The sequence below is a fragment of the Cladophialophora immunda genome, assembly GCF_000835495.1.
Source record: "Cladophialophora immunda strain CBS 83496 unplaced genomic scaffold supercont1.3, whole genome shotgun sequence".
Classification (NCBI taxonomy): Eukaryota; Fungi; Ascomycota; class Eurotiomycetes; order Chaetothyriales; family Herpotrichiellaceae; genus Cladophialophora; species Cladophialophora immunda.
Window position 1 is genome coordinate 4,054,716 of NW_015622543.1, and position 22,385 is coordinate 4,077,100.

The following is a 22,385-nucleotide window of genomic DNA, read 5'->3' on the forward strand; positions in this document are numbered from 1 at the left end:
TTTGCACCATGCCGTCATTTTCCTACGATTATCCCATCTCTCGAGGCGACACCGAGCATAATCTCCATCGGACCTTACTGCCCTCACATTGGATTTCTTTCCCTGCTGTCATCTATCATAGAGTTTGCAGAAAGTTGTGCTGTTGCTGGAATTTCAGTTTCAATAATCCCACGAGCTTGACCTTTTGCTTCCCTTGTCTCGCAGTGGAGCTTCCCTCCCTCGTCCACGCTCGGCCTCCACCCCAGAGATCGCTTGCTGTGGTGCCATCGCCCCAGCCTGCCTCAATTTCTTTTCAACAGTTGCCCTCGTAACGCCATTCACGGATTCCCATCCTTTGCATCTCTTCGTACCAGCGGGAACTGCTGCGTCGAGCTTACCATTTGAGCTCCGCGACGCCTCCTCCTCGATTTTCGACCTCACACCACTCCATTGTTGAGCTGTGAATCGTATCTGCAAGCTTCCGCTGGCTGTGGGGTAAGCTTTTGTCTGCAGGTATCGCCCAATTGAACGAACGCCGCGTCCCTTGCTCTGCAACGGAAGAAACACGAGACCAGACCGGCAAAATGAACGGCGAAACGGAGAAGAAGAGGGATATAAAAAACCATCTGCTCTTTGAAATTGCAACGGAGGTTGCTAATCGAGGTACACACCAGCCGATGTCTTGCATGATGCATGTGCTAATCCGGACCAGTGGGTGGTATCTACTCAGTGCTCAAGTCCAAAGCTCCTGTGACAACGGCAGAATATGGCGACAGGTACACGCTCATCGGCCCTCTCAACAAGAACTCGGTACGTAGTCTGGCCCTCCAAATGCAGGCATGGACTGACATTCGCAGGCCGCAGTTGAAGTTGAAACCCTGGAACCGCCACCGGGCCCCCTTCGAGAAACCATTTCATCAATGCAGGAACGTGGCATTGAGCTCATGTATGGCCGGTGGCTGATCGAAGGCGCCCCAAGGGTGCTCCTTATCAATACTGGAACTGGTTACCGATGGTTGGATGAGTGGAAAGGTGACCTATGGTCCGCAGCTGGGATCCCTTCTCCTGCCGGGGATCATGAAACAAACGAAGCCATCGTATTTGGGTATTTGGTGGCATGGTTCTTAGGCGAAGTAAGTGCCTGCAATGACACCAACGAGATATCAACGCTGACGATCATCTAGTTTATCGCTCGCGAGACCGATCGCGCAGTCATCGCCCACTTCCACGAGTGGCTCTCTGGAGTCGCTCTGCCCTTGACCAAGAAGCGTCAGATGGACCTGACCACCATCTTCACCACGCATGCAACCCTCCTCGGTCGATACCTCTGCGCCGGCTCCGTCGACTTTTACAACAATCTGCAATTTTTCGATGTGGATGCAGAGGCAGGAAAGCGTGGAATATACCACCGTTACTGCATCGAACGAGCATCAGCGCACTCTGCCGACGTCTTCACAACTGTTTCCCACATCACCGCTTTTGAGAGTGAGCACCTGCTGAAGCGGAAACCTGACGGGGTCCTCCCCAACGGTCTGAACGTTAAGAAGTTCTCCGCTGTTCACGAGTTCCAAAACCTTCACTCAGTACAGAAAGAAAAGATCCACGAGTTCGTACGGGGACACTTCTATGGCCGCTTGGATTTTGATTTGGACAACACGCTCTACTACTTCACTGCTGGCCGATATGAATATCGAAATAAGGGTGTGGATATGTTCATTGAGTCGTTGGCCAGACTGAACTATCGTATGCAGAGCTCGGGCAGCAAGACAACAATTGTCGCATTTTTGATCATGCCAGCGCAGACAACATCCCTGTCGGTGGACTCACTCAAGGGTCAAGCTGTGACAAAGGCTCTGGCCGACACTGTTTCCAACATCCAGCATGGTATTGGTCGGAGGTTGTTCGAAAGGGCTGTCCACTGGAAGGAGGGAGATCCAATGCCGGACGACAAGGAGCTCATCACTCCAGCCGATCGGGTTATGCTTAGACGGCGACTCTTTGCCATGAAACGCCACGGCCTTCCACCCATTGTCACCCACAACATGGTTAATGATTCTGAGGATCCAGTCCTCAATCAACTGCGTCGCGTTCAACTCTTCAACAACACCCACGATCGTGTCAAGGTCGTCTTCCACCCTGAGTTCTTGAACTCTGCGAACCCAGTTTTGTCCCTGGATTACGATGACTTTGTGCGAGGTACTCACCTCGGCGTCTTTGCCTCCTATTACGAGCCCTGGGGATATACGCCTGTATGTATTATTCCTTCCAATCACTGCAAACTGGTCGAGGCTAACCGTACACAAGGCGGAATGTACAGTCATGGGTGTGCCATCAATCACCACTAACCTCTCCGGTTTCGGTTGTTATATGGAGGTAAGTGCCCGCGTGCCCAAGAGAACGTCGCAGGAGCATCATTGCAGAAGTCAACCACTTCAAGATCTCTCTTCTCTGCTTACTGGCAGTGGCGGCTAACCTCTGATTTAGGAGCTTATCGAGAACTCCTCTGACTACGGGATCTACATTGTGGATCGTCGTGCTAAGGGTGTAGATGAATCAGTCAATCAACTGACAGACTACATGTACGAATTCGCCAACAAGTCCCGGAGGCAACGGATCAATCAACGAAATCGCACCGAACGACTTAGTGATCTTCTCGACTGGAAACGTATGGGCATGGAATATGTCAAGGCTCGACAGCTTGCGTTACGCCGCGCGTATCCTGCTTCCTTCACGGACGCTGATGAGTTCGACGACATCATTGGTGGTACCGAACAGAAGATCTCCAGACCACTCTCTGTGCCTGGATCGCCCCGCGATCGTACTGGTATGATGACACCGGGCGACTTCGCGTCGTTGCAAGAGGGGAAAGAGGGTCTGAGCACGGAAGATTACATTGCATGGAGATTACCGTAAGTTGCCCTCTCGGTGCGTCCTGAACAGTGACTGACCTATATCATAGTGAGGAAGAGGAGCCTGATGACTACCCGTTCCCACTTACGCTGAAGATGAAGAAGGGCTCGGGGCCCAACTCTCCGGCACCCCTTGTGGGACCTGTAAATGGCCAGTAACTGACTCATTCAAGGACACGGAAGACAGAAGAAGGGTTGGATACCCAGTCTGATCGAGGATAGCACGAAATTTCAAATCAAGCGGAAGAAGGAGAGTATCATCCTTTGGCACAAGGCCTGGAGGATAGCAAAAAGAAAACAGCAGAGAAGCAGTCGGTAATTTGAGACCAGGGTCATTTGCATTATTCTGCGGAAAGCGTTCATGAGATCGTCGGTCTAATGGAGTAATAACCGTCTATTGTCATCATATACGGTTATTGCCTACCTCTCTACAACTCTCATCCAGCACTGGCATCCTCCATCTTTCTCATAGCACCAGTCAATCAATCAATCAGTCAGTCCATCAGATCACCGGTCCTTTTATGCATCCATCCATGAGTCAAGTTATCCATCCTGCTGTCCACCCATCCAGTCATCCATTCTACTGTCCCTCTTATCATCATCAAGCCATCAATCCTGCTGTCCATCCGTCCTGCGTCAGATCATCCATACTGCCGTCCAAGCCTCCTGCTATGCGCTTGTCAGCCCACCAAATCATCCGTCTTTTTGTTCATCCATCCATGTCGATATCTAGTCATTCATCATTCAATCCAGCCGTCCACCGTCAAATCGTCCATCCTTCAGTCCATCCAGCAACCATTCAACCAATCGCCAACCACTTTATCAATCCAGCCATCAATCGTCCACCTTTCTATCCATCCGTCCATCATTGGTTCTTCTATTTTTCTATCCATCAGTCCACCAATCCAGTGAGCACAGCATCGGTCCATCTATCTATCGTCCATCATCAAATCATCTATCCTTCTAGCTATACATCCAGCTATCCGAGGACTAATCCCATCAAACCACCATCAACCGAGTCGTGGTCCAAGTACCATGTCCTCCTCAATATATCCTGCGTCTGTACGACGCCTGTGATCCCTCGATTCAAGCCACCAAACTTTAATTCGGCAACAAGCGAGATCGCTTTATCCAACTGTATTGTTGGCACTTTTCTCTGGGCACGGTTCTGACCAACGAAACCTGCCAAGAGCCATCCATACCTGTGCACAGTATCATCAACTCCACCAACTCGGAATGTGAGGGTCCCCTGTAGCGGACGAATCGGTATTCAGCCTCCTCGGCAGGCCGAACGGATTTCCCAGAACTTCAATCGCATTCTGCATGGCCGGAATAGCGGCGGTGCGGATCGGTGGCGTCGTACTGGGTTCGCTGGGAAAGCCCTGGTATTGCTGGGCTCCTGGAGACCACCCTCGCGTGCCCGCCGTGGTGGGTGGACTGGTGGCAGCATCCGCATGTGGGTTTTCGAGTAGGTCGTAGATTCCGCTCTTCGGTCGACTGCTGGATTCGATACTGGCTAGTCGCTGAAGATCCTGGTGCAGCGGTCGGACGATCTGAAGCAAGGAGTTTGCCACACGGTCGACAACACTGCAGCTGGCGAGCATATTGATACATTCCTGCGATTTCGAGAGGTAGATCTGAACCCTATCTCTCTGGTCGTATAAGAGGCGCTGAGCAGCCGCGAAAAGGAGGACGCTGCATGCGCTAAAGGTGTGTCCACTGGCGAGATGAAGAAACAGTGTCAGCGCTTTCGAGTGCCCGCGGATATTCGGCCTTGACATTGGGCTGGAACTTACACACAGAGCCAACATCGAGGAAATTTGTGTTTGGTGTACCCGAGTATCTCAAGCAGACTGACACACAGTTCGGCGGCCTCGACGCACTCCCTCTGAATACTCTCGCCTTGGCTTAGCGTTCCATCTAGCGTCCACCGCCTGTTCATTCGACAGTTTGCCATTTCCACCAACAGTCGTCTCTGAAGCATCATTTTTGCTCCCAGAAACATCACGTGGACGAGAATAAGCGCCCGTCGTTCTGGCTCCGGGAATCCGTTTCCGTGGCCTGGGACTAGCGCTTCCAGCTTCATGGAGTCGGGGAGTTTCTCCTGCCACTCACCCAAGATGCTCGAATGCTTCTCAACAATGGAGAAGACCGCCGAAGTCGACTTGTGGACGTCCAGCAGAATACCCGCCATCATCAGGCCGACCGTGCATATTTCGGCTTGGATACGGTTCTCGGTTGTCGGTTGAGCTTCGATAATCTCTTGTCTCGTAAACTGCCATTCACACTCAGCCTGACGAACATTACCTCACCCAACAACTCACCCACCTCGGCCTCGTCGTTATTGAGATCAGGCTGATATCCGAGGCTTGAAGCAAGCCAGCTATCGAGAGGTCAACGTCGGCCTCGCACAGTCACTGGTGGGATCTTCCTCACCATTCCATAAACACAAGCGACCGGTAGACTTTTCGGTAAGCGACCCAAGGCAAGACATCTTGCTGCTGCAGCCGCGCCCACCGAGCCAGTCTCAATCCAGACGCTACAACCCATTTCAGCCCATTTCAGAACCTCGAACCATGTCCGGAATCGACATACCGATCAATAAACGAGCACTCGCGCGCTTCGTGAGAGAAGAAATAATGCTGAGACACAGGATAACTCTCATGCCTCGCAAGAATTGTGACTCGATACAGTCACTCATATAAATTGTGGCGGTTTGAAATAAGGCTTCCATGATCGACCCGTCGAACTTATCACCATCATAATGGTTTCCAACCGCGGCTACGGCGCAGAGTTCGCACAGGGTCGCGTTGTCGACAGCTTCGTGGGTTCGGTATACCCGGTTCAAGATGTCGTCCATCTCTTGTTTTTCGTAGATATATAATAATGTATAGGTGCAATTAAAGTATGCTCTGATGCCGTACAGTACCAAGTGTTCCGGTGGCAGGTCATTGACCGAGTAGACCCGTGCAGCCTGATGATAGATTAGCAGCCCGGACCTGGACAATCTTTCAGCTTCAAGGACAGACAGCCTTTAGCCCGCAGCCTGCGCTCTGGGACAACGGGAGGTCGAAACCTCGATTGTCTTACAGGTCCTTATTTTTTTTTCCGAGAGAGAGAAAAATCAGAGGCCCGCTTACCGAAGTATTGAGATCGGCGTCTCTCTCCCGAGACTGTGTCCATTCCGCCAACCCCTCGGCGCCTGGAGATTGAGATGGGTTAGTCCTCAGTCTTCTCAGCAATTCGTAAGCCTCCTCCTCGGGCCCGTGCGTCAGAGTTCTGATCATGTTCTCGAATTTCCGGACTCTCTCCTGTAACGCATCCGTCTCGTTCGCCCTCAGCTTGCCTCTCCGGCGGTCGACATCGGTGTAGACGCACAGGGTTCCTCGCGCTACGCAGGCTGAGCAGGTGGGATGGGCGTTGTCACACTTGAAAAGGGCGAGTCAATGGTCATTGTTCCTTTTCCTCTTGTCAATAGGCTCGGGCAAACCTTGGATCGCTTGGCACGGCAGGGCTGGCACGCCTGGGTGACATATTTTCTCGCCTCGGGCGACGTAGTGTCCCCGGAGCCCGAAGGCTGCTGGGCGACTGAGGGCTGCGACGAGGTCGATGCTTCGGAGATGTTGGACGGGGACAGGCCGGTTCTCTGGGACATAGCGGGAAACGCCTGTCAAAGGACGCGAAGCCGGGACTGGGCGCGATTTGGGGAGGGGGGGGGGTGAGGGAGGGAGGGAGGGGAGGATCTGGGATAGAAGAAACTTGAAAACGCGGACCTGAACCGACAAGGGACGTGGCACCACCACCTCTCGAGGAACTGGACATACAAGGCCCGTCACACAGTGGTCAAGGTTTGGCCCGTACCCATTCCATTCCGCAAGAGACGCAGTCCATTCCCTGTCCGCCTCAGGTCCACTGGCCCAAAGCGTCCCGAAGAAGGGACGTTCCAGCCTGAGGGAAGTGTAAATTTTGATTTGCCTACCTAGTACCGTTCAGCTGGGACCGGCGGGCAGATAGGGTCGGCGACGAGTGGATCTGTGTGGAGGGGTCGGCCTGTGGTCGGGAGCGGGGATGCCCGCCCCTTGTCATCGCTTAAGGACGTCTAACTTTGCTAGCGCCGTCAGGCGTCCAATGTCTGTCGCCGTTTGCCCTGGCGCCCGCGGCACTAGGCAGCCCTCGGTGCATTTCAATACGAGTCAGAGAGCCACTAGCGACACCAAACCTCGCAATCCTGCAACGGGACTAACGCGAAGTTTTCCCGCCCAAAATTTCACTTTTCTCCAAATTTCCATTTGCTCGAAAAACGCCAGAACCCGCCCAACACACACAAACCATTTAGGGTCTATACAACCATGGGCGCGGGACGCCGTATGCGCAAGCAAGGGCCCCCGGCGACTCTCGAGGAACTGGGGATCAACCTGAAGCGCAAGTCGGCCACCGACGAGCCCGAGAAGCCCGCCCGCAAGAGAAGGAGGTCGGACGAGAAACCGCAGGCGGTCACGAATCCCGCAAAGAAACTCGTCCACCTGGATCGGGCATTCCGAAATGACACCACGACTGCGGTGCCGGCCAAGACAAGTGCAAAGACAAAAGTCAAACTCGTCAACAACGATGCGCAAATAACCGTCCCGCCTCCCATACCCACCGCCACCTCCGAGGGCGTCGACGGGGACGAGGAGGACGAGGGCACAGAGAGCGATCTCGATGCCAGTGAAGTAGCGTTGAACACTGTCTCCCTGTCAGACCTGGGAGATGACGATGAAGATGACGATGACGAACTGGCCCAGGCAGAACTCGAAGGTGACCTCTCCGACGACTCCGTGTTCGACTCAGACCAAGACGAACGCCCGCGGCGCATGTTTTCCGACGACGAGGACGAATCTGATGCCGAGGCGAAACTCACCGCGGCCAACATCGAAGGTCTTTCGCGCAAGCTTGACCGGCAACAGGCGCAGGAGGATGCAGAAGCCCAGCAAGAGTTGGAAGACGCCGCTCTACAAACAAATATTGCCAAGGACGAAGGTGTGCTGGACTCGGTCACTGCACAGGGCCTTGCCCCCGACCTCTCCATCATTCGCACAAGAATGACCGAGACCATTCGTATCTTGGGCAACTTTGCACAACTCGCGGACAAAACCAAATCGCGAACCGACTATACCGAACAGCTGCTCGCCGACATCTGCACGTACTACGGCTACACCCCGTTCCTCGCCGAGAAGCTGTTCTCGCTCTTTACCCCCGCAGAAGCATTTGCCTTCTTTGAGGCCAATGAGACACCCCGCCCTGTCGTCCTCCGTACAAATACCCTCCGCACCAACCGCCGCACGCTTGCCCAAGCATTGATCAATCGAGGAGTCGTCTTGGAACCCGTTGGAAAATGGTCCAAGGTCGGGCTCCAGGTTTTCGAGGCACCTGTGCCGCTGGGTGCAACACCAGAGTATCTTGCTGGACATTACATCCTGCAAGCCGCCTCCTCATTCCTTCCTGTGATGGCCCTGGCGCCTCAACCAAACGAACGAATTTTAGATATGGCTGCCGCGCCAGGTGGAAAGACGACCTACATTTCGGCCCTGATGCGAAACACCGGCGTCGTGTTTGCCAACGACGCCAATCGCCAGCGAGCCAAAGGTCTCATTGGCAACATTCACCGGCTCGGGTGCAAGAACACCATCGTCTGCAACTACGACGCGCAAAAGGCTTTTCCCAAAGTGCTTGGCGGTTTCGACCGCGTCCTGCTGGACGCACCCTGCTCCGGCACGGGCGTCATCGGCAAGGACCCCAGCGTGAAAACGTCCAAGAACGAGCGTGACTTCCTGGCCCTGCCGCACCTGCAGAAACAACTCCTCCTGGCCGCCATCGACTCGACCGACCACGCCAGCAAGACGGGCGGGTATGTCGTGTACTCGACCTGCTCGGTCACCGTCGAGGAGAACGAGGGGGTGGTGCAGTACATCCTGCGCAAGCGGCCGAACGTCAAGATCGTCGACACCGGGTTGGGCAGCTTCGGGTCCGAGGGGTTCAAGAGCTACATGAACAAGAAGTTCGACGACCGGATGGCCCTGACGAGACGCTACTTCCCCCACCGGGAGAACGTCGACGGGTTTTTCGTCTGCAAACTGAAGAAGATGGGGCCGACGCCGAAGAACGCGGCGGGACAGGCGAATGGAGTCGATGAGCCGGAGGCGCGGACTGTCCTCGATGAAGGCCACAGGGTAGGAGCCAACGGCGCGGTGGATCAGGACGGGGCAGCCGCGCCGGACGACGATTTCGGCGGGTTCAACGACGACGAGGACAAGGAGTTCATCGACCGGGCCGAGAAAAAGTGGCTCAAGGCCAGAGGGTTGGACCCCAGAGTGGCGGATCGCAAAAAGCAGGGCCAGGACAAGCGGGCGCGGGAGAAGAAGGACGCCGTCCCCCGGAAACAGAACAGCAAGAAGTCAAAAGGGGTGAAGACCAAGAAATAAAAAAAAGAGCGGCCGCAAAAAAGGGCGCAATCAATCTACGTGTGGTGTGGACTATGTATGCCCTTGACTAATAAGAAGAACTTTGACTCTGCCATCCTGATTTCGGCCGCCTGTTCTTTCGTTTATCTATGAATCCTCGATCTAAGGACGTCCATGCCGGATGGACTCTGGTCGTGGCATTGTGGCTTGCAGTATATCAAATGTCGCGAAACCAAAACCTCGCGGTCGCCTATTGCACTCGGTCCACTTGATCCACTGGAATGAAGTAGTCCGCTGTCAGCCTGGAGTACGTAGATGATTGAAAAATAGGGGAACGAGCAAGTAAGGCAGTGGGCTGCGTTGCCAGGAGGTCGACATCCTCACTGCCCGTCCCAGGGCCAGGAAAGGCGATCAAAACTGCTGGATGGAAAAGAAAAGGAGACGTCAACTCACACGTTGTCAACTTCCATATCACGCCGCCCGCTATTGCCGTTGACGCTAGGATCACAAACAATACAGTGCACACCATGCGCAGGAGACGTCTGTGGCGGAAGACAAAGACGTGCCAGGACTTTGGGAGCGGCTGGTCATCCCATTGGAGACGCGCGTCGTGCTGAGAAACATGGCATATTTCGAGGTGTCGCTGTCCTGCGTCCGCTGTGCTGGATTCGAGTTTTGAAGGGGTCGAGAATGAAGATGGACTGTCGCGCGGACTTGCAGTGTTTGCTATGGGCAGGTATGTCATGACTGGTTCGACCGAAACTCGGGTCTCTGGATGCCGGCACAAATGGATCGCGCGCTCAAAGCTGTCCATTGCCCTGACCTTGTGTGGCATGAAAGCGCAACATTTTCCGATGCTCAAAGTGGAGCTATTGGTGGTTGGGCGGTTCTGGTCCTGACCTTCAGGCGGTACGAGAGGCGCATGGAGGACGTCGCCGAAATCCTGGCCGCCTTTCGTGGCCGCATTGGGCGAGAGCGGCAACGAGCTGTGGTTTCCACTGGGTATTGGCACCGCGTTGCACGGGGAACCTTGTGCCTCACCTCCGCGCAGTGATATTAGTGAGGTCCGCAAATGTTCTGGAAGCGACCCAAAGACGTCGTCTGAAAACCTGTCAGACCGCGAGCAATGGATGGGCGTTGGCAGCCGGTAAGCGCAGGGGGGCGGTATTGCGAGTGGCGAGAGAATAACTGTTGGGCGGAGATTTGGTAAGGAAGTTTTTGGTCTCGGCGGTCGCGGAGGAGGTGAGCGTGGAAGTAGAACTTGAGGTGAAGTGAGAACGGGGGAATCGGAGAATGATGACCTCAAACCCCATTTTGGCGAAATTGGGGATTTAGAGCTGGAACTTGGTTTGGACGAGGCCTGTGCAGTTGAAGAGGACGTCGCTATGGACGAGGCTCTAGGCGACATGTGGGCGAGAGACGACGACTGGCCGATTGGTACCTGCTCGGACTCGTTGCATCGCTGGGCTCTTCCTGCTGATTCAAAGCATCTCGAAGAAAAGAAATTTGTAGAAGTAGGGATTGAATGGGCGGACGAGGTCTGCAACCCATCTCGGTAGGATAAATGGGCATCACAGAGCAACAGCAGGCGGAGAATGTGCAACGAGTTTGCGGTCCAAGGACGAGACAGCCAGACGACCAAGAGCAAGCGGTCGGTAACACAGCATCAAACCTTTCCTGACCTCAGATTGGTGCCACGAAGTCAGCGGCAAGCAGCATAGCGGGTCACGGCCGTTGTCGATCTCGACTGGCAGTTGGCGGGTTGAAGAACGGGGTTGCAGAAGCTGTGGAAGGTCTGCTCATCCTTCTCTCGGTTTGCTCAATGGGTGCGTTTCAATTTGTCTTGGGACCGCATCTTGAATCTCGGCCTGGATGGTTGCAGAGCAGCAAGGACTGTCTTGCAAAGCACGGTTCGGCCCCAATGACCAATACTGATCATTTGATTTGCTTTTCCTTGCAGGAGATGTCACCAACTCGGCGAGGACAGCCTTGTTTGGGCCGACATTCCGATTTCTGTGGCGAGGAGCTTGTACCTCGTTGTATGAGTCGACTTCCCAATCTTGTCTCTTGTCTGAAGCTGCGCCACGGAAGGGTGAGCAGCGTACACTCCCATGTCCTGACCGGGCTGCACCGTAATGAACACTGAGAGGACAGAGCAAGGACAGCGATGGAGGTAGATGTGATCTGATCGGCTACTCCAGATTGAAGCGCAACGACGGGGAGAAAACAGGTCAGCCCACAAGATAGGTCAAACAGCGGAGTGTTCCGTCTTGTTTAATAATGGTTCGGCGGGCGATCGGGCATGTCAGAAGAGCGTACTAGATCGTCACGCCACAGAAAGGGCGTAGTCAGGAGCGATTTTGGAGGTCGACGACATCAAATCGAGGTCGATGGTATAGGAAGAAGCAAGTGCGTGTCCCGAAGCTGGGAGCCGACCGGAGCAGAATAAACACTCTGGAGCCGCAGCCTGCATCCGAATTCCAAGCGGCACGAGGTCGCTAGCTGGCTTGGGTAAGGCCGACGCTGTTAGCGTGGCTAGCCTAGCCAGTCTCGGCTCTGGGGGCGAGTTTTAGGTGGCTAATGGCAGACGAACAAGCGGCGCGGGATCCGATGCAGGGAGTGTTCGGGGCGGGGTATTGTGGGATGTGCGCTGTGGGTTGAGCCCGTCAACGCACACCCTCGTACATACTTCCGTATGATCTCTGGCCGCGGCCTCCAATGATTGCTCTGCTTTTGCTGACTGCTTATACGTCTGGGGCCTGACCAGCGTCGCGATCTCCACGTTCTGAGGCCGATGATGTCTCTCCACGAAACAGCCCATGGCAAGACGCAATCCTATTTGAACCGCGGAGACCCTCCTTCCTGTGTAGAAGGTTTGTTCTCATCTTCCAGTCTCTTCTCCCCTTCTCACTCACATCCATCCTTCTACATTAGCCAGCTTGACGCTTCGTCTTTGCCGTCACCGTCCGTAGCAAGCTTCCATCAATACCTGAGTCGACCCTCACCTCCTGTCCAATATGAACGGTGAAAACAAAACTGGCGCCTCGCGCTATGATCCCAACTTCACCCAAAATGTCATCAATGCCATGGGCCCCAAGACTTCTCCTCGAATGCGCGAAGTCATGACCAGCTTGATCAAACACCTTCACGACTTTGCCCGAGAAATTGACTTGACCGTGGACGAGTGGGCCGAGGGTGTTCAGTTGCTCAATTGGGCTGGCCAGATGAGCAACGACAGAAGAAACGAAGGTCAACTGGTGTGCGATGTTGTCGGTTTGGAAACGTAGGTCATAACTCACAGTAGTGTGGGAACAAAAAGACTATGCTGACTGTGCAGACTTGTGGATGAAATCACATACAAGAAAGCTGCCGAAGCTGCCGACCTGGCCACTCAGAGCGCCATTCTCGGTCCCTTCTTCCAGACCGACCATACGATCCGAAAGAAGGGCGACAGCATCTCCGCCAACACTCCGGAGGATGCCGAAGTTGTGTATTTGTATGGTCAGGTTACGGATGCCACGACCAAGAAACCGTTGGCCAATGCTTCAGTTGATGTTTGGCAAGCATCCACAAATGGTTCGGTCTAGACGATATCATGTGGTCCGCGAAAGGATACTGACGAGGCTTGTGCAGGATTGTACGAACAACAGGACGAGAAACAACCCAAGTCGAACCTCTGCGGCAAGTTCTACACGGATGAGAATGGAGAGTACGGCTTCTATTGCCTGAGGCCGACTCCTTACCCGATCCCATACGACGGGCCAGCGGGCAAATTGCTGCAACTGCTCGACAGACATCCTTACCGACCAGCCCACATCCATTTTATTGTCAGTATAGACGTCCTTTTCTACCGAAGACCGGGGGCTGACAGAATGCACAGGTATTGGCCGAGGGTTTCAAGCCCATCACGACCCAGATTTTCGACAAGGACAGCAAGTATCTCGATGACGATTCGGTCTTTGCGGTCAAGGACTCTCTGATCGTCGAATTTGTGCCCCGGAAAAGTGACGAGAAGGCCAAAAAGGAACTGAGATATGACATTAAGATGGCTCCGCTATCCTCCAAAGGAGAGTCTGGCGAGGCGCTGGTGACGACCGGCATGGGTCGCGGCTTTTGAGGATCACAACGTGGCTACTGATCACGTTGGTGTATGTTGGACAAACTTTTGTACGGGGTATAAATGAAGAGGTTTCTATTCCAATCCAAATGCAATCTGTGCATTGATAGTGGTGGTCCCCGGCCACTGAAAGCACTTGTTACCCGCTTTCGCCGGTGAACCGAACCCCTGCGCCTACCAGGCTCCCTAAATTGCCCGCCTTACCTATACGCCACACGTGATTGGGCTTTCCCCGCGACCCGGCTGGCGAGGCCAAGAAATCGGGGGCACTGAGGGGGGGCGCCAAATTTAGGGGGTCACGGGGGCCTCGCTCCATTCCCCCCCAAGTTTTCTCATGCCCGCTTCCGACGGTTCCTAGCTGATCACCGAACACCTCGATTTCCCAAACTCCACGAAGGTGCTATATCCGAGTTCTCTCACCCACCTGCGCCCATCAAACATCGGAAAGTGACCCGTGAGTCATCAGATTCGGCATCGCAAGGCTACAAGGCTGATGATCTGAGCCTTTGAGTGGCCCCCCATGCCTCGCCCACGCGTCAAGGACGAAGACCGGAAACGGGTGGCGCGGGCCTGTGACACCTGCAAGCGGAGAAAGGAGAAATGTGATGGACAGCAACCTTGCTTGCTCTGCAAGCGACGATGTCGCGAGACTGAATGCGTCTTCACCGAGGCCTACTCCAAGCGAGGCTCTCAGCGCCAGGGCAGTACTGCGTCGTCTCACCCCATCACCCTCAAGGATGCCCTAAATGAGTCCAATGATGCCGAGATCGCCATTGAATCGCTTCTGACGCTGTCCGGGTCGAGAAGCGCTCCAAAGTCTCCCCAGTACGACAGGGATCCGGACGCACTCATATCGAGGGCCCCTGTACCCAAGCTGGCCAGACTGCTCCGCGATGGCCGCGGCAAATTCATCTTCGTGGGCGACTCGAGCAACCTGGCATTTGTCCAGAATATCCGTCGCCTGGTCAAGGCAGAGATTGGCGAGTGTCAATTGACCTCGGACCCTCTCCGGCATGCCATGTGCGAGGTGATTCCTCCTCACAAGGCGCCGACGCCTGCACAGTCGCAACACCCCAAACCCAGCTTGGCCGAGGCTCAGGATCTGATCAAACACTATTTGTTGGCCTCGAGTGGTGTGATCGACCTGTTCGATCCGGACGACATTTCCCAGCATCTGTGCGCATGGACGCAGGATCCTACCGCCGAGACGGATTTCAACAGTTCCATCTATTATCTCGTCATGGCCATCGGGGCCTTGACTCGCGACGCGACCGACCTGGATCAGGCAGAGTTTTACTTCTCGCGCGGCCGAGAGATTGGGGTCTCGAGTTTCTTGGAAGATCCCAGCGTCCTAACCATCCAGGCCTACGCCCTGATCACGTTCTACATGTTGTCCGCGGTGAGAAGAAACGGCGCATTTATGCTACTTGGCATCGCCGTTCGAGCCGCATATGCTCTAGGGCTGCACAGAAGCGACATCTCAAACTTGTTCGAGCCGCGAGAAAGGCTTGCGCGGGAACGGGTGTGGAAGAGTTTGCGTGTCCTCGACCTGTATATGAGCGGCTCACTCGGCCGACCGCCTGCAACCTCGGAAGTCGATGGTGGGAGCGTGTCTTGGAATCGATCTACCAGAGACTATGAGGATATCCAGATGAACGGACGCAACACCTCGGCGACACTGAGGATATGTTTCATCTTTGAGCGAATACTGAACGAGGTCTATTGTCGTCGCGAAGTCTCTGTCCAGCTGGTCGAAAGCATCTCCCGTCAATATCGAGACTGGACCATGCAACTGCCGGCAGGTCTGCAAGCCGACAGTCTGGACCAGAAGGGCGGCTCCACGGCTCCGACACTGAGACAGACCCTCGGCATCGCCCACTTGAAGGGTGCTTACTACTGGTCGATTATTCTTCTGACCCGACCGTTTCTGATCTTCAAGGTGTCCTCGAAGATCAAAGGCCGTTCTGAGGACGAGGACAGCGCTGGAAACTCGGTCACAATGACTCTAAGCGAAGCTTGTATTGACGCTGCGCTGAGGAGCATTGAAATTGCGACTGACATTGTTCACACCCCGGGAGTACCCAAGCGCCTGTTCATGATCACTAACAGCACCTTCATATCAGCCATGGTGATCGGATTTGCCATTTTCGGTGACTTTGACAAGTCGTTTCCGTTGCTCAGCAGCATTACCCAAGCGGAGGCTATCTTGACCATCATGGCAAAGGATGACATGTCAGCTCGTCGACACTATGAGATAACCAGCTACCTGCGCCTCGCCGCGATTGAGCATATTCGACGGCGAGACCAAATGCAAATGCAGAGGCGAAGACAGGACATCCACAACATCTTTGGTGATCCTATCAACAAGACAAACGGTGCAGGCTCGAGCAAAGCGACCAGCGGCAATCAAACTCCCAGTCAGATTTCAGCCCCAGAAGTCGCTCCCAATCACAACAGCACAACGGCTCTGTTCGATGCCACAGAGGAGTCCGGGGATTCCGCGCCGCCGTGGCAGCTACGGTTCGACATGCCGGCTGAGAGCCGCGGCCCCGTGTTGACCACCTCCGGAGTATTGGCGTACAATGGCGAGGAATCTGCTGATCCTATCCCACCTTTGCCGCGCACAGATTTCGGTCAGATGCCAGAGGCAGATTATCTCTCACCGGATGGATCCGGGATACCGAGTCTTCCGTCGTACACTGAAGAGTTTCCTCTCTTCTCGTTGATGACGGAGTTCGATCAGCTGCAGGATCCTTTCTCGATGGTCAGGTCATGAGCACCATTAGTCAGTTTTGTCTGCTTTGAATTGAATCTGCTGTGTCACAGAGCGGGCCATGAGCCTTGCAACCCAGGCGGAGAGAAACCACGCCCCCACTGCAATCACGAGGAGATATAGTCCCGTTGGAGCAAGTGACCTTGGCAAGATGTTGAAAAGATATGGGTCTAGAATTACGTCCACGGCGACCGGAGGCACGACCTCCATGAGTGTCTGGTTTAAGCTAAAATAGTCTGCCGCAGCGAACACCTGGAGGAACAGGAACGTCGACCCGATATGGCTGGTATCAGCCTTTGCCTTCCGGAGCAGGAGCCTTTGACTATCTTCAGAGCCAAGCTGTGCGTGGCGGGCATAAGCGTAGGCACTCAATGATGTCAAAAGGTCGGGTGTCGCAAAGGCATGATCCAGCGAGTGCGTGTAGAGCCAGAAGGACGTCGGTTGCTGGAAAAGAGTCAGCCGTAGTCGCCAGAAGGAGGGACATCTTACAGTCGCCAGCCAACAAATTCGAAGCTCATACCGTCCTCCGGGCCGAAGGCCCTCGAGTAAGAACCAACTCTCGGTCCCCTTAGGGGAGTTTGTCGTCGGGAAGCTCGCATTGATGTGGGTTCTGACACTTGGGTGTTGTTCAGAGAGACGTGTCAGAAACAGATTGTCGATACTCGCATCTTGGGGTAGATTGTCCGCGGCGGGAGCAAGGAAAATGACCTTCTCGACATTGGCGAAGGCACAGTAAGGCCATAATAACCAGAGAAAGAGGAGTTGATATGCCATTGACTTGAAGAAATAGTTGTAAAGGGATGATGGCGGTATGTAGATACCCAGGATGTCAGAGTGCAGGTGGTGAAGGGGCATTTGATAAAACTTCCGCATCGGCGACTTGATTGGCTGTGACGCGAACCTGTGGAGTCAGCCGTTGTGATCCGTTGTGATTGGCTGCACATGGCAGGGACAGGCGGTGAAAGAAAGAGCGCGCCGTCAACAAATCGAGGCTGCGGTCAAAACCACCCCACAATTACAACCACCATCAACAATTGATTCTTCCAGTTCTTTGCTTGCCGTGGACTTGTTGGCATCTCCCCATCTCACAGCTTCTTCTTCTTCATCTCCTCCGCATCCCCTTCTTGACCCTCGTCACCATGAGAGAAGTCATCAGCTTGAATGGTACGTGACTATCCAAGCACGCGTCCCTGACCGACCTCCACAGCCCCTGTCCAGAGAATTCGTGACAACAAGCTGACCTGCATCTGGAACTGTAGTTGGCCAGGCTGGCTGTCAAATTGCCAACTCGTGCTGGGAGGTAAACAGTCTTCCTGATCAACACTGTCTGCTCCTCGGACAATTACTGATTCTTGCAGCTGTACTGCCTGGAGCACGGAATCCAAGTGAGTGGTTCACCGTTATCGTTTGGCTCCGACCACAAATTGACTTGAACCAGCCCGATGGATACCTTACCGAAGAACGCAAAGCCGCTGATCCCGACCAAGGCTTCAGCACCTTTTTCTCCGAGACGGGTACGACTCCGAAACCCATCATCCCTGACCTTACTGATTGCGTTATGCACAGGCAACGGCAAATATGTCCCCCGAACCATCTACTGTGATCTTGAGCCCAATGTTGTCGACGAGGTCAGGACCGGCACCTACCGCAGCCTGTTCCATCCCGAGCAGATGATCACTGGGAAAGAGGATGCGTCAAACAATTACGCTCGAGGACACTACACCGTTGGCAAGGAGCTGATCGATCAAGTGCTCGACAAAGTTCGCCGTGTGGCCGATAACTGCAGTGGCCTTCAGGGCTTCCTTGTTTTCCATTCATTCGGCGGTGGTACAGGCTCCGGCTTCGGCGCCTTGCTGATGGAGCGTCTCTCTGTTGATTATGGCAAAAAGTGCAAACTGGAATTCTGCGTCTACCCAGCTCCTCAAGTCGCCACCTCCGTTGTCGAGCCATACAACTCGATTCTTACAACGCACACCACTCTGGAGCATTCTGACTGCAGTTTCATGGTAGACAATGAAGCGATCTACGACATCTGCAGACGCAATCTAGGAATCGAGCGACCCAACTACGAAAATCTGAACAGACTCATTGCCCAAGGTGGGCATCACCCATCCATTTGACATGAGCTAGGAGCTGACCAAGAAACAGTCGTGTCCTCCATCACGGCTTCCCTCCGATTCGATGGATCCCTGAACGTCGATCTCGCCGAGTTCCAGACCAACCTTGTGCCTTATCCACGCATCCATTTCCCTCTGGTTGCTTATGCACCCGTCGTCTCAGCAGCAAAGGCGCAGCATGAAGCACACTCGGTCCAAGAAATCTCCATGTCGTGCTTTGAACCCAACAACCAGATGGTCAAATGCGACCCCCGCAACGGCAAATACATGGCCACTTGCTTGCTCTACCGCGGAGACGTGGTTCCCAATGACGTGCACCAGGCCGTCGCTACTCTGAAGACCAAGCGTACAATTCAGTTCGTGGACTGGTGCCCGACTGGCTTCAAGATTGGTATCTGTTACCAGCCCCCTCAGATGGTGCCCAATGGTGATCTTGCCAAGGTCAATCGCGCAGTGTAAGTCGCATTTCAACGCCCCTTCTATACACCTGTCTAACACAATGATAGATGCATGCTCTCGAACACCACCGCTATCGCCGAAGCATGGTCTGCCCTGTCTCACAAGTTCGACTTGATGTACTCGAAGCGTGCATTCGTCCACTGGTACGTCGGTGAAGGTATGGAAGAAGGTGAATTCTCCGAGGCTCGCGAGGATCTGGCTGCGTTGGAGAGAGATTACGAGGAAGTGGCGAGCGACTCGATCGAAGAGGGCGACGAGGGAGAGATTGAGCACTAGTTTGTTTATGTATCTTCCCGTGTTTGATCTGTTCTCCGATCCTGTGGGAGTCTATCGCAAGGAGTGCAGGAGCAGGGGATATTTCAGAGTCAATTCTGGGTGTCCGACAACAAAGAATTGGGATCGAATTGTGTTGTTGAAGATAGTCTCTGCGAGACAGAACATGGCATAGGTTGCATCAGCGGTGCATAATTGACACGCAGGTCATTCATCATCAGGACCACGAGTCACTTCTCAGGCTGGCAATCATTCGTTCATGTTGGCTACTGATAACGAGGGAGAATGCGTTGATGCTCGATTTCGGGCAGATTCGAATCATCCAGGCTTGCCAGGTAACCTGAGTTCCCTCAAAAATAATGCTCCATGTGTCATCTCCTCACTGGCGTCTTTGGCCGCGTAGTTTTGGGCGCACCCCTCCATATCACAAACAAGCCCTTGCTGTTCCATGTCGATCAGAAAATCCTCCTGGGCATGTCGAAAAGACTCTTGGAGGGCTCGCCCGAGACTCCGCGGAGCAAAGCTATCCCAGCACTGACGGCAAAACAAGCCGAAGCACTAGATGCAGTCCACTTCATTGCAGAAGCCAATTCCGTCAAGCTGTCCCATGAAGAAAGGCGACATGTGTGTCATCAACAAAATGACTATCCTGTATTCCCGCGAAGCACTTGAGGACGAGGGAGACTGACTCACAACGTCACCGTCTGCGGCTATCGTTGAGCAATCAGCAATCGCTGTGGACACTCCCACTTGCATTGGAGTTGGCATGGGCACGAGTATTCGATGACGACGACCGAACTTGTGTATGGGATTTCAAACCCGTCAAGGTGGACGGTCGTTTGTGTAAGCCAGCCGCCCTCTTGCGACTAGATGGGAGTCGGCTTGTCGGGTGGTGTCGGACGAGTTTTCCTTTTCAATGCTCCATGTTATGCGGTTGATGATGGCTTCCAGGGCTCATCAAAGAGTTGCGAAACGAAATAGTAGCTGTTTCCAAAGTCTTTCTTGTCTCGTGCTTCTATCATCGAGGTCCCTGTCGTACGTAGTGACGTTAAATCAGTCCGGACGCCAAAATAGGAGGATCCAAGGCAGGGACCTACAATTTCTTCGAACACACTCCCATGTTCGGCGGACGAATTCGACCTGAACTTGGTCAAATTCGCCAAACTTCCGGAGCTCATCCAGCCCCTTTGGATCTTTGGTCAATGCAAACGGCTGCCTTCCTCTGTTCCGAGAGTGAAAATACTGTAGCAAGATGAGGCAGCCATGGTGGTGGTCTCGAATACTCTCGGGGTTTGCGAAACGTGTCTACGGGGACTGGATTTAGCATCCTATTCGTCATGGTAGCGTTTTCCAGTGACTTACTCCAAGATTTATCTGTCGCGCATATTCCTCGTCCCTTTTGGTCATCATCGAACAGCCGTGTAGCAGAATGAAAATGGCGAGGTAGATGGCAAGCCAATACCGCTTTTTCTGCTTTGAGGTGAGGCCATGGAGGGTTTCGAGGACAGCTAACTTGAACGGCTTAAGCATGAACTGCTGCGAAATTATCGAGATTTGCGCACTCATCACCGGTGGGAGTGGTATCCGACCATAGTAAGGACTCGAAGGATCAGCCACGGGCTTCATACCCAGTGTATCATCTCCACAGATCCATTCCGTTCTGCTCGCCACTCTAGCTGCAACCCACAGCCGAAGTACGCTGGACAGCAGAATGCGTTCTTCTGGCTTCTATAGTAACTTTTAGCCACAGAAAGGCATTATACGTTGCAAGGAAGCTTTCCCTTACCTCAGACTCTGTCGCCTGCCTGTATGCCATGCGATATGTTTCCTGGATGAGCGGATCTTCCGATGACATAGTGTCGGTCACGTATTTGAGGACGTTCTCATCAAGGTATTGCTTTCCCACGGTTGCCGCCTGGGACATGTCGACAATAGCAAAAGGTCTGATCGCAACCTTCTTCACCTCCCCGTTGTGCACCCAGATCTTTTCCAAGGAGTCACCCGGGTTGGCCTGAAATTCCCGCACCTCCAATTCGTAGCTTGCTTGTGGAAGTCCCTGCGTTACTCGCACTCTCCTTATTTGGTCGTTTGCCCAGGTTGTAACGTTGTGAGATTCGTTATTCTGCCATCGGCTAGTCCAGATGACATTCGGTCTGAGTTCCTCTCGATACAATGAGACGTCTGAAATTCGGTAGCGCAAGCAAGGGAGAACCGACAGCCTCGGTCTTGATCTTTTGGCGCAAGTCAAACATTGTCCATTTGGGTTAACAGGGTTTGGCTCGCACTATGTCTTGTCAGTGTCTGATATGCACACATCATGACAACTTATCGTACCCGGATGCGAAGATTTCGGCAACGCATGCATGCGTTCAACTTTCGCGTCAGCGCAGTATTGTCCCTGTCCTGCTCTGTTGTGAATGCGCCGCGGGACTTTCGATTCCGTGAGGCCTGTAAGACACCCTCTTCTTGCCTGTTTGCCCTACCGATCCGTTCCGAGCCATTGGATCTTGAATGAGTGCTCCCAGTCACGTGCGAAGGAGTCTTCCGACGACGACTGCTTGAGCTGGGTGTCTGGTCGAGATCGAGGGTATCTTGAGGTTCTTTGTTCGGGTTGGCCGAAAGTGAGCGTTGTGTCGGTGAGTGTGCTCGCTCTGAAGGGGGAGTGATGTTTATCCAGGAACTAAGAGAAGATGACGAATTTGTTGATGTGTCGTGGGGCATCACTTGCACGTTGTTGCACCGTAAAGAAAAAGGATCGTTGATCGTCTCGTCGGTTTCAAGAAGAATGTCTCTCAAATTGGTGATTGCGGACGAGGCACCATGCTCAGACGCTGTATTCAAGTCAAAGGAGTCTAATAGTTCCAAGGAGTCGTCGAAATCCTGGCCAGCCTGACCAAACCAGGAGGGATCGAAATCAGGTTCTGGCTGTGTGAATGAAGGCCCATCCGCAATCCCGAGATATTCTGAAGCGAGAGGATCGTAATGCAAGGCCTCGAATACATCAAGGTCTGGATCTGCGAAGGCGAAGTTCAGGTTGCTCGCTGACACGTCGGGATGCGTTGCAGCCGGATTTTCGGGGTCACTAAACTGCTGAGCAGAGGAGGCATCAATCCGTATCAGCAGTAACTCACGGACGCTTCTCCCGAGAAGTGCAGCAGTCACTTGTAGGGCAGTTCTTTGTTCATTAGACAAACCATGCCAGAATTGAGTCTCGTCAGGCTCAGGCTCAGGCTCGACCGGCCGAGGGTTCTCCATGTTGTTCAGTGCTGCGGCGCAAGTGACGTCCACGCATCTGAAGGTCTCTGGAGACGGTCGAGA

General features: G+C 53.8%; 10 protein-coding genes across 10 annotated transcripts; 6 read left to right on the forward strand and 4 right to left on the reverse strand.

Moving 5' to 3' along the window:
* The first annotated feature begins 23 nt into the window (after positions 1–23).
* Positions 24–5,805, forward strand: PV07_05817 (glycogen [starch] synthase). Its single transcript, XM_016392735.1, has 7 exons — positions 24–642; positions 692–789; positions 837–1,112; positions 1,164–2,228; positions 2,284–2,352; positions 2,464–2,888; positions 2,939–5,805. Exons 1-7 carry the CDS (start codon positions 564–566, stop codon positions 3,045–3,047), a joined length of 2,121 nt encoding a protein of 706 aa, XP_016250254.1. The 5' UTR covers positions 24–563; the 3' UTR covers positions 3,048–5,805.
* Positions 3,218–6,596, reverse strand: PV07_05818 (uncharacterized protein). The gene is made up of 7 exons (XM_016392736.1): positions 6,379–6,596; positions 6,029–6,316; positions 5,484–5,862; positions 5,325–5,427; positions 5,217–5,271; positions 4,685–5,163; positions 3,218–4,607 (listed from the first exon to the last, which is right to left on the reverse strand). The coding sequence occupies exons 1-7, from the start codon at positions 6,541–6,543 to the stop codon at positions 4,106–4,108; spliced, it is 1,971 nt and encodes a 656-aa protein (XP_016250255.1). The 5' UTR covers positions 6,544–6,596; the 3' UTR covers positions 3,218–4,105.
* Positions 6,597–7,153: 557 nt separating this feature from the next.
* PV07_05819 (ribosomal RNA small subunit methyltransferase B) lies at positions 7,154–9,499 on the forward strand. Its single transcript, XM_016392737.1, has one exon. It carries the CDS (start codon positions 7,238–7,240, stop codon positions 9,347–9,349), a length of 2,112 nt encoding a protein of 703 aa, XP_016250256.1. The 5' UTR covers positions 7,154–7,237; the 3' UTR covers positions 9,350–9,499.
* A 79-nt stretch (positions 9,500–9,578) lies between these two features.
* Positions 9,579–10,641, reverse strand: PV07_05820 (uncharacterized protein; the record flags this gene model as incomplete). The annotated part of the gene is made up of 2 exons (XM_016392738.1): positions 9,579–10,429; positions 10,518–10,641. 2 exons carry the CDS (start codon positions 10,639–10,641, stop codon positions 9,579–9,581), a joined length of 975 nt encoding a protein of 324 aa, XP_016250257.1.
* Positions 10,642–12,183: 1,542 nt separating this feature from the next.
* PV07_05821 (uncharacterized protein) lies at positions 12,184–13,552 on the forward strand. The gene is made up of 4 exons (XM_016392739.1): positions 12,184–12,611; positions 12,666–12,904; positions 12,962–13,155; positions 13,209–13,552. The coding sequence occupies exons 1-4, from the start codon at positions 12,346–12,348 to the stop codon at positions 13,443–13,445; spliced, it is 936 nt and encodes a 311-aa protein (XP_016250258.1). The 5' UTR covers positions 12,184–12,345; the 3' UTR covers positions 13,446–13,552.
* Positions 13,553–13,790: 238 nt separating this feature from the next.
* On the forward strand, positions 13,791–17,089 carry PV07_05822 (uncharacterized protein). Its single transcript, XM_016392740.1, has one exon. It carries the CDS (start codon positions 13,966–13,968, stop codon positions 16,219–16,221), a length of 2,256 nt encoding a protein of 751 aa, XP_016250259.1. The 5' UTR covers positions 13,791–13,965; the 3' UTR covers positions 16,222–17,089.
* PV07_05823 (uncharacterized protein) lies at positions 15,440–17,091 on the reverse strand (the record flags this gene model as incomplete). Its single annotated transcript, XM_016392741.1, has 2 exons — positions 15,440–16,662; positions 16,708–17,091. 2 exons carry the CDS (start codon positions 17,089–17,091, stop codon positions 16,228–16,230), a joined length of 819 nt encoding a protein of 272 aa, XP_016250260.1. The 3' UTR covers positions 15,440–16,227.
* Positions 17,092–17,228: 137 nt separating this feature from the next.
* Positions 17,229–19,474, forward strand: PV07_05824 (tubulin alpha chain). Its single transcript, XM_016392742.1, has 7 exons — positions 17,229–17,382; positions 17,478–17,518; positions 17,577–17,603; positions 17,657–17,732; positions 17,785–18,315; positions 18,367–18,790; positions 18,842–19,474. The coding sequence occupies exons 1-7, from the start codon at positions 17,358–17,360 to the stop codon at positions 19,068–19,070; spliced, it is 1,353 nt and encodes a 450-aa protein (XP_016250261.1). The 5' UTR covers positions 17,229–17,357; the 3' UTR covers positions 19,071–19,474.
* On the reverse strand, positions 19,146–22,363 carry PV07_05825 (uncharacterized protein). Its single transcript, XM_016392743.1, has 5 exons — positions 21,402–22,363; positions 20,854–21,351; positions 20,430–20,795; positions 20,165–20,372; positions 19,146–20,097 (listed from the first exon to the last, which is right to left on the reverse strand). Exons 1-5 carry the CDS (start codon positions 22,320–22,322, stop codon positions 19,994–19,996), a joined length of 2,097 nt encoding a protein of 698 aa, XP_016250262.1. The 5' UTR covers positions 22,323–22,363; the 3' UTR covers positions 19,146–19,993.
* On the forward strand, positions 19,542–19,739 carry PV07_05826 (uncharacterized protein; the record flags this gene model as incomplete). The annotated part of the gene is made up of 1 exon (XM_016392744.1): positions 19,542–19,739. One exon carries the CDS (start codon positions 19,542–19,544, stop codon positions 19,737–19,739), a length of 198 nt encoding a protein of 65 aa, XP_016250263.1.
* Positions 22,364–22,385: the final 22 nt, after the last annotated feature.

What these genes read in the sequence shown, in the direction of transcription:
- PV07_05821 (XM_016392739.1), top strand. Translation starts at nt 12,346, where the DNA reads ATGAACGGTGAAAACAAAACTGGCGCCTCGCGCTATGATCCCAACTTC. An exon ending in GATGTTGTCGGTTTGGAAAC is followed by an intron (nt 12,612 to 12,665) that starts GTAGGTCATAAC and finishes CTGACTGTGCAG; the next exon opens with ACTTGTGGATGAAATCACAT. An exon ending in CAGCCCACATCCATTTTATT is followed by an intron (nt 13,156 to 13,208) that starts GTCAGTATAGAC and finishes CAGAATGCACAG; the next exon opens with GTATTGGCCGAGGGTTTCAA.
- PV07_05824 (XM_016392742.1), top strand. Translation starts at nt 17,358, where the DNA reads ATGAGAGAAGTCATCAGCTTGAATG. An exon ending in AGAAGTCATCAGCTTGAATG is followed by an intron (nt 17,383 to 17,477) that starts GTACGTGACTAT and finishes CTGGAACTGTAG; the next exon opens with TTGGCCAGGCTGGCTGTCAA. An exon ending in TTGCCAACTCGTGCTGGGAG is followed by an intron (nt 17,519 to 17,576) that starts GTAAACAGTCTT and finishes TGATTCTTGCAG; the next exon opens with CTGTACTGCCTGGAGCACGG.
- PV07_05819 (XM_016392737.1), top strand. Translation starts at nt 7,238, where the DNA reads ATGGGCGCGGGACGCCGTATGCGCAAGCAAGGGCCCCCGGCGACTCTC.
- PV07_05822 (XM_016392740.1), top strand. Translation starts at nt 13,966, where the DNA reads ATGCCTCGCCCACGCGTCAAGGACGAAGACCGGAAACGGGTGGCGCGG.
- PV07_05825 (XM_016392743.1), bottom strand. Translation starts at nt 22,322, where the DNA reads ATGGAGAACCCTCGGCCGGTCGAGCCTGAGCCTGAGCCTGACGAGACT. An exon ending in GCCGAAATCTTCGCATCCGG is followed by an intron (nt 21,352 to 21,401) that starts GTACGATAAGTT and finishes GACAAGACATAG; the next exon opens with TGCGAGCCAAACCCTGTTAA. An exon ending in GGCAGGCGACAGAGTCTGAG is followed by an intron (nt 20,796 to 20,853) that starts GTAAGGGAAAGC and finishes AAGTTACTATAG; the next exon opens with AAGCCAGAAGAACGCATTCT.
- PV07_05818 (XM_016392736.1), bottom strand. Translation starts at nt 6,543, where the DNA reads ATGTCCCAGAGAACCGGCCTGTCCCCGTCCAACATCTCCGAAGCATCG. An exon ending in ACGCCGATCTCAATACTTCG is followed by an intron (nt 5,863 to 6,028) that starts GTAAGCGGGCCT and finishes ATCTATCATCAG; the next exon opens with GCTGCACGGGTCTACTCGGT. An exon ending in TCGCTTGTGTTTATGGAATG is followed by an intron (nt 5,272 to 5,324) that starts GTGAGGAAGATC and finishes ACCTCTCGATAG; the next exon opens with CTGGCTTGCTTCAAGCCTCG.
- PV07_05817 (XM_016392735.1), top strand. Translation starts at nt 564, where the DNA reads ATGAACGGCGAAACGGAGAAGAAGAGGGATATAAAAAACCATCTGCTC. An exon ending in AACGGAGGTTGCTAATCGAG is followed by an intron (nt 643 to 691) that starts GTACACACCAGC and finishes AATCCGGACCAG; the next exon opens with TGGGTGGTATCTACTCAGTG. An exon ending in TACATTGCATGGAGATTACC is followed by an intron (nt 2,889 to 2,938) that starts GTAAGTTGCCCT and finishes CCTATATCATAG; the next exon opens with TGAGGAAGAGGAGCCTGATG.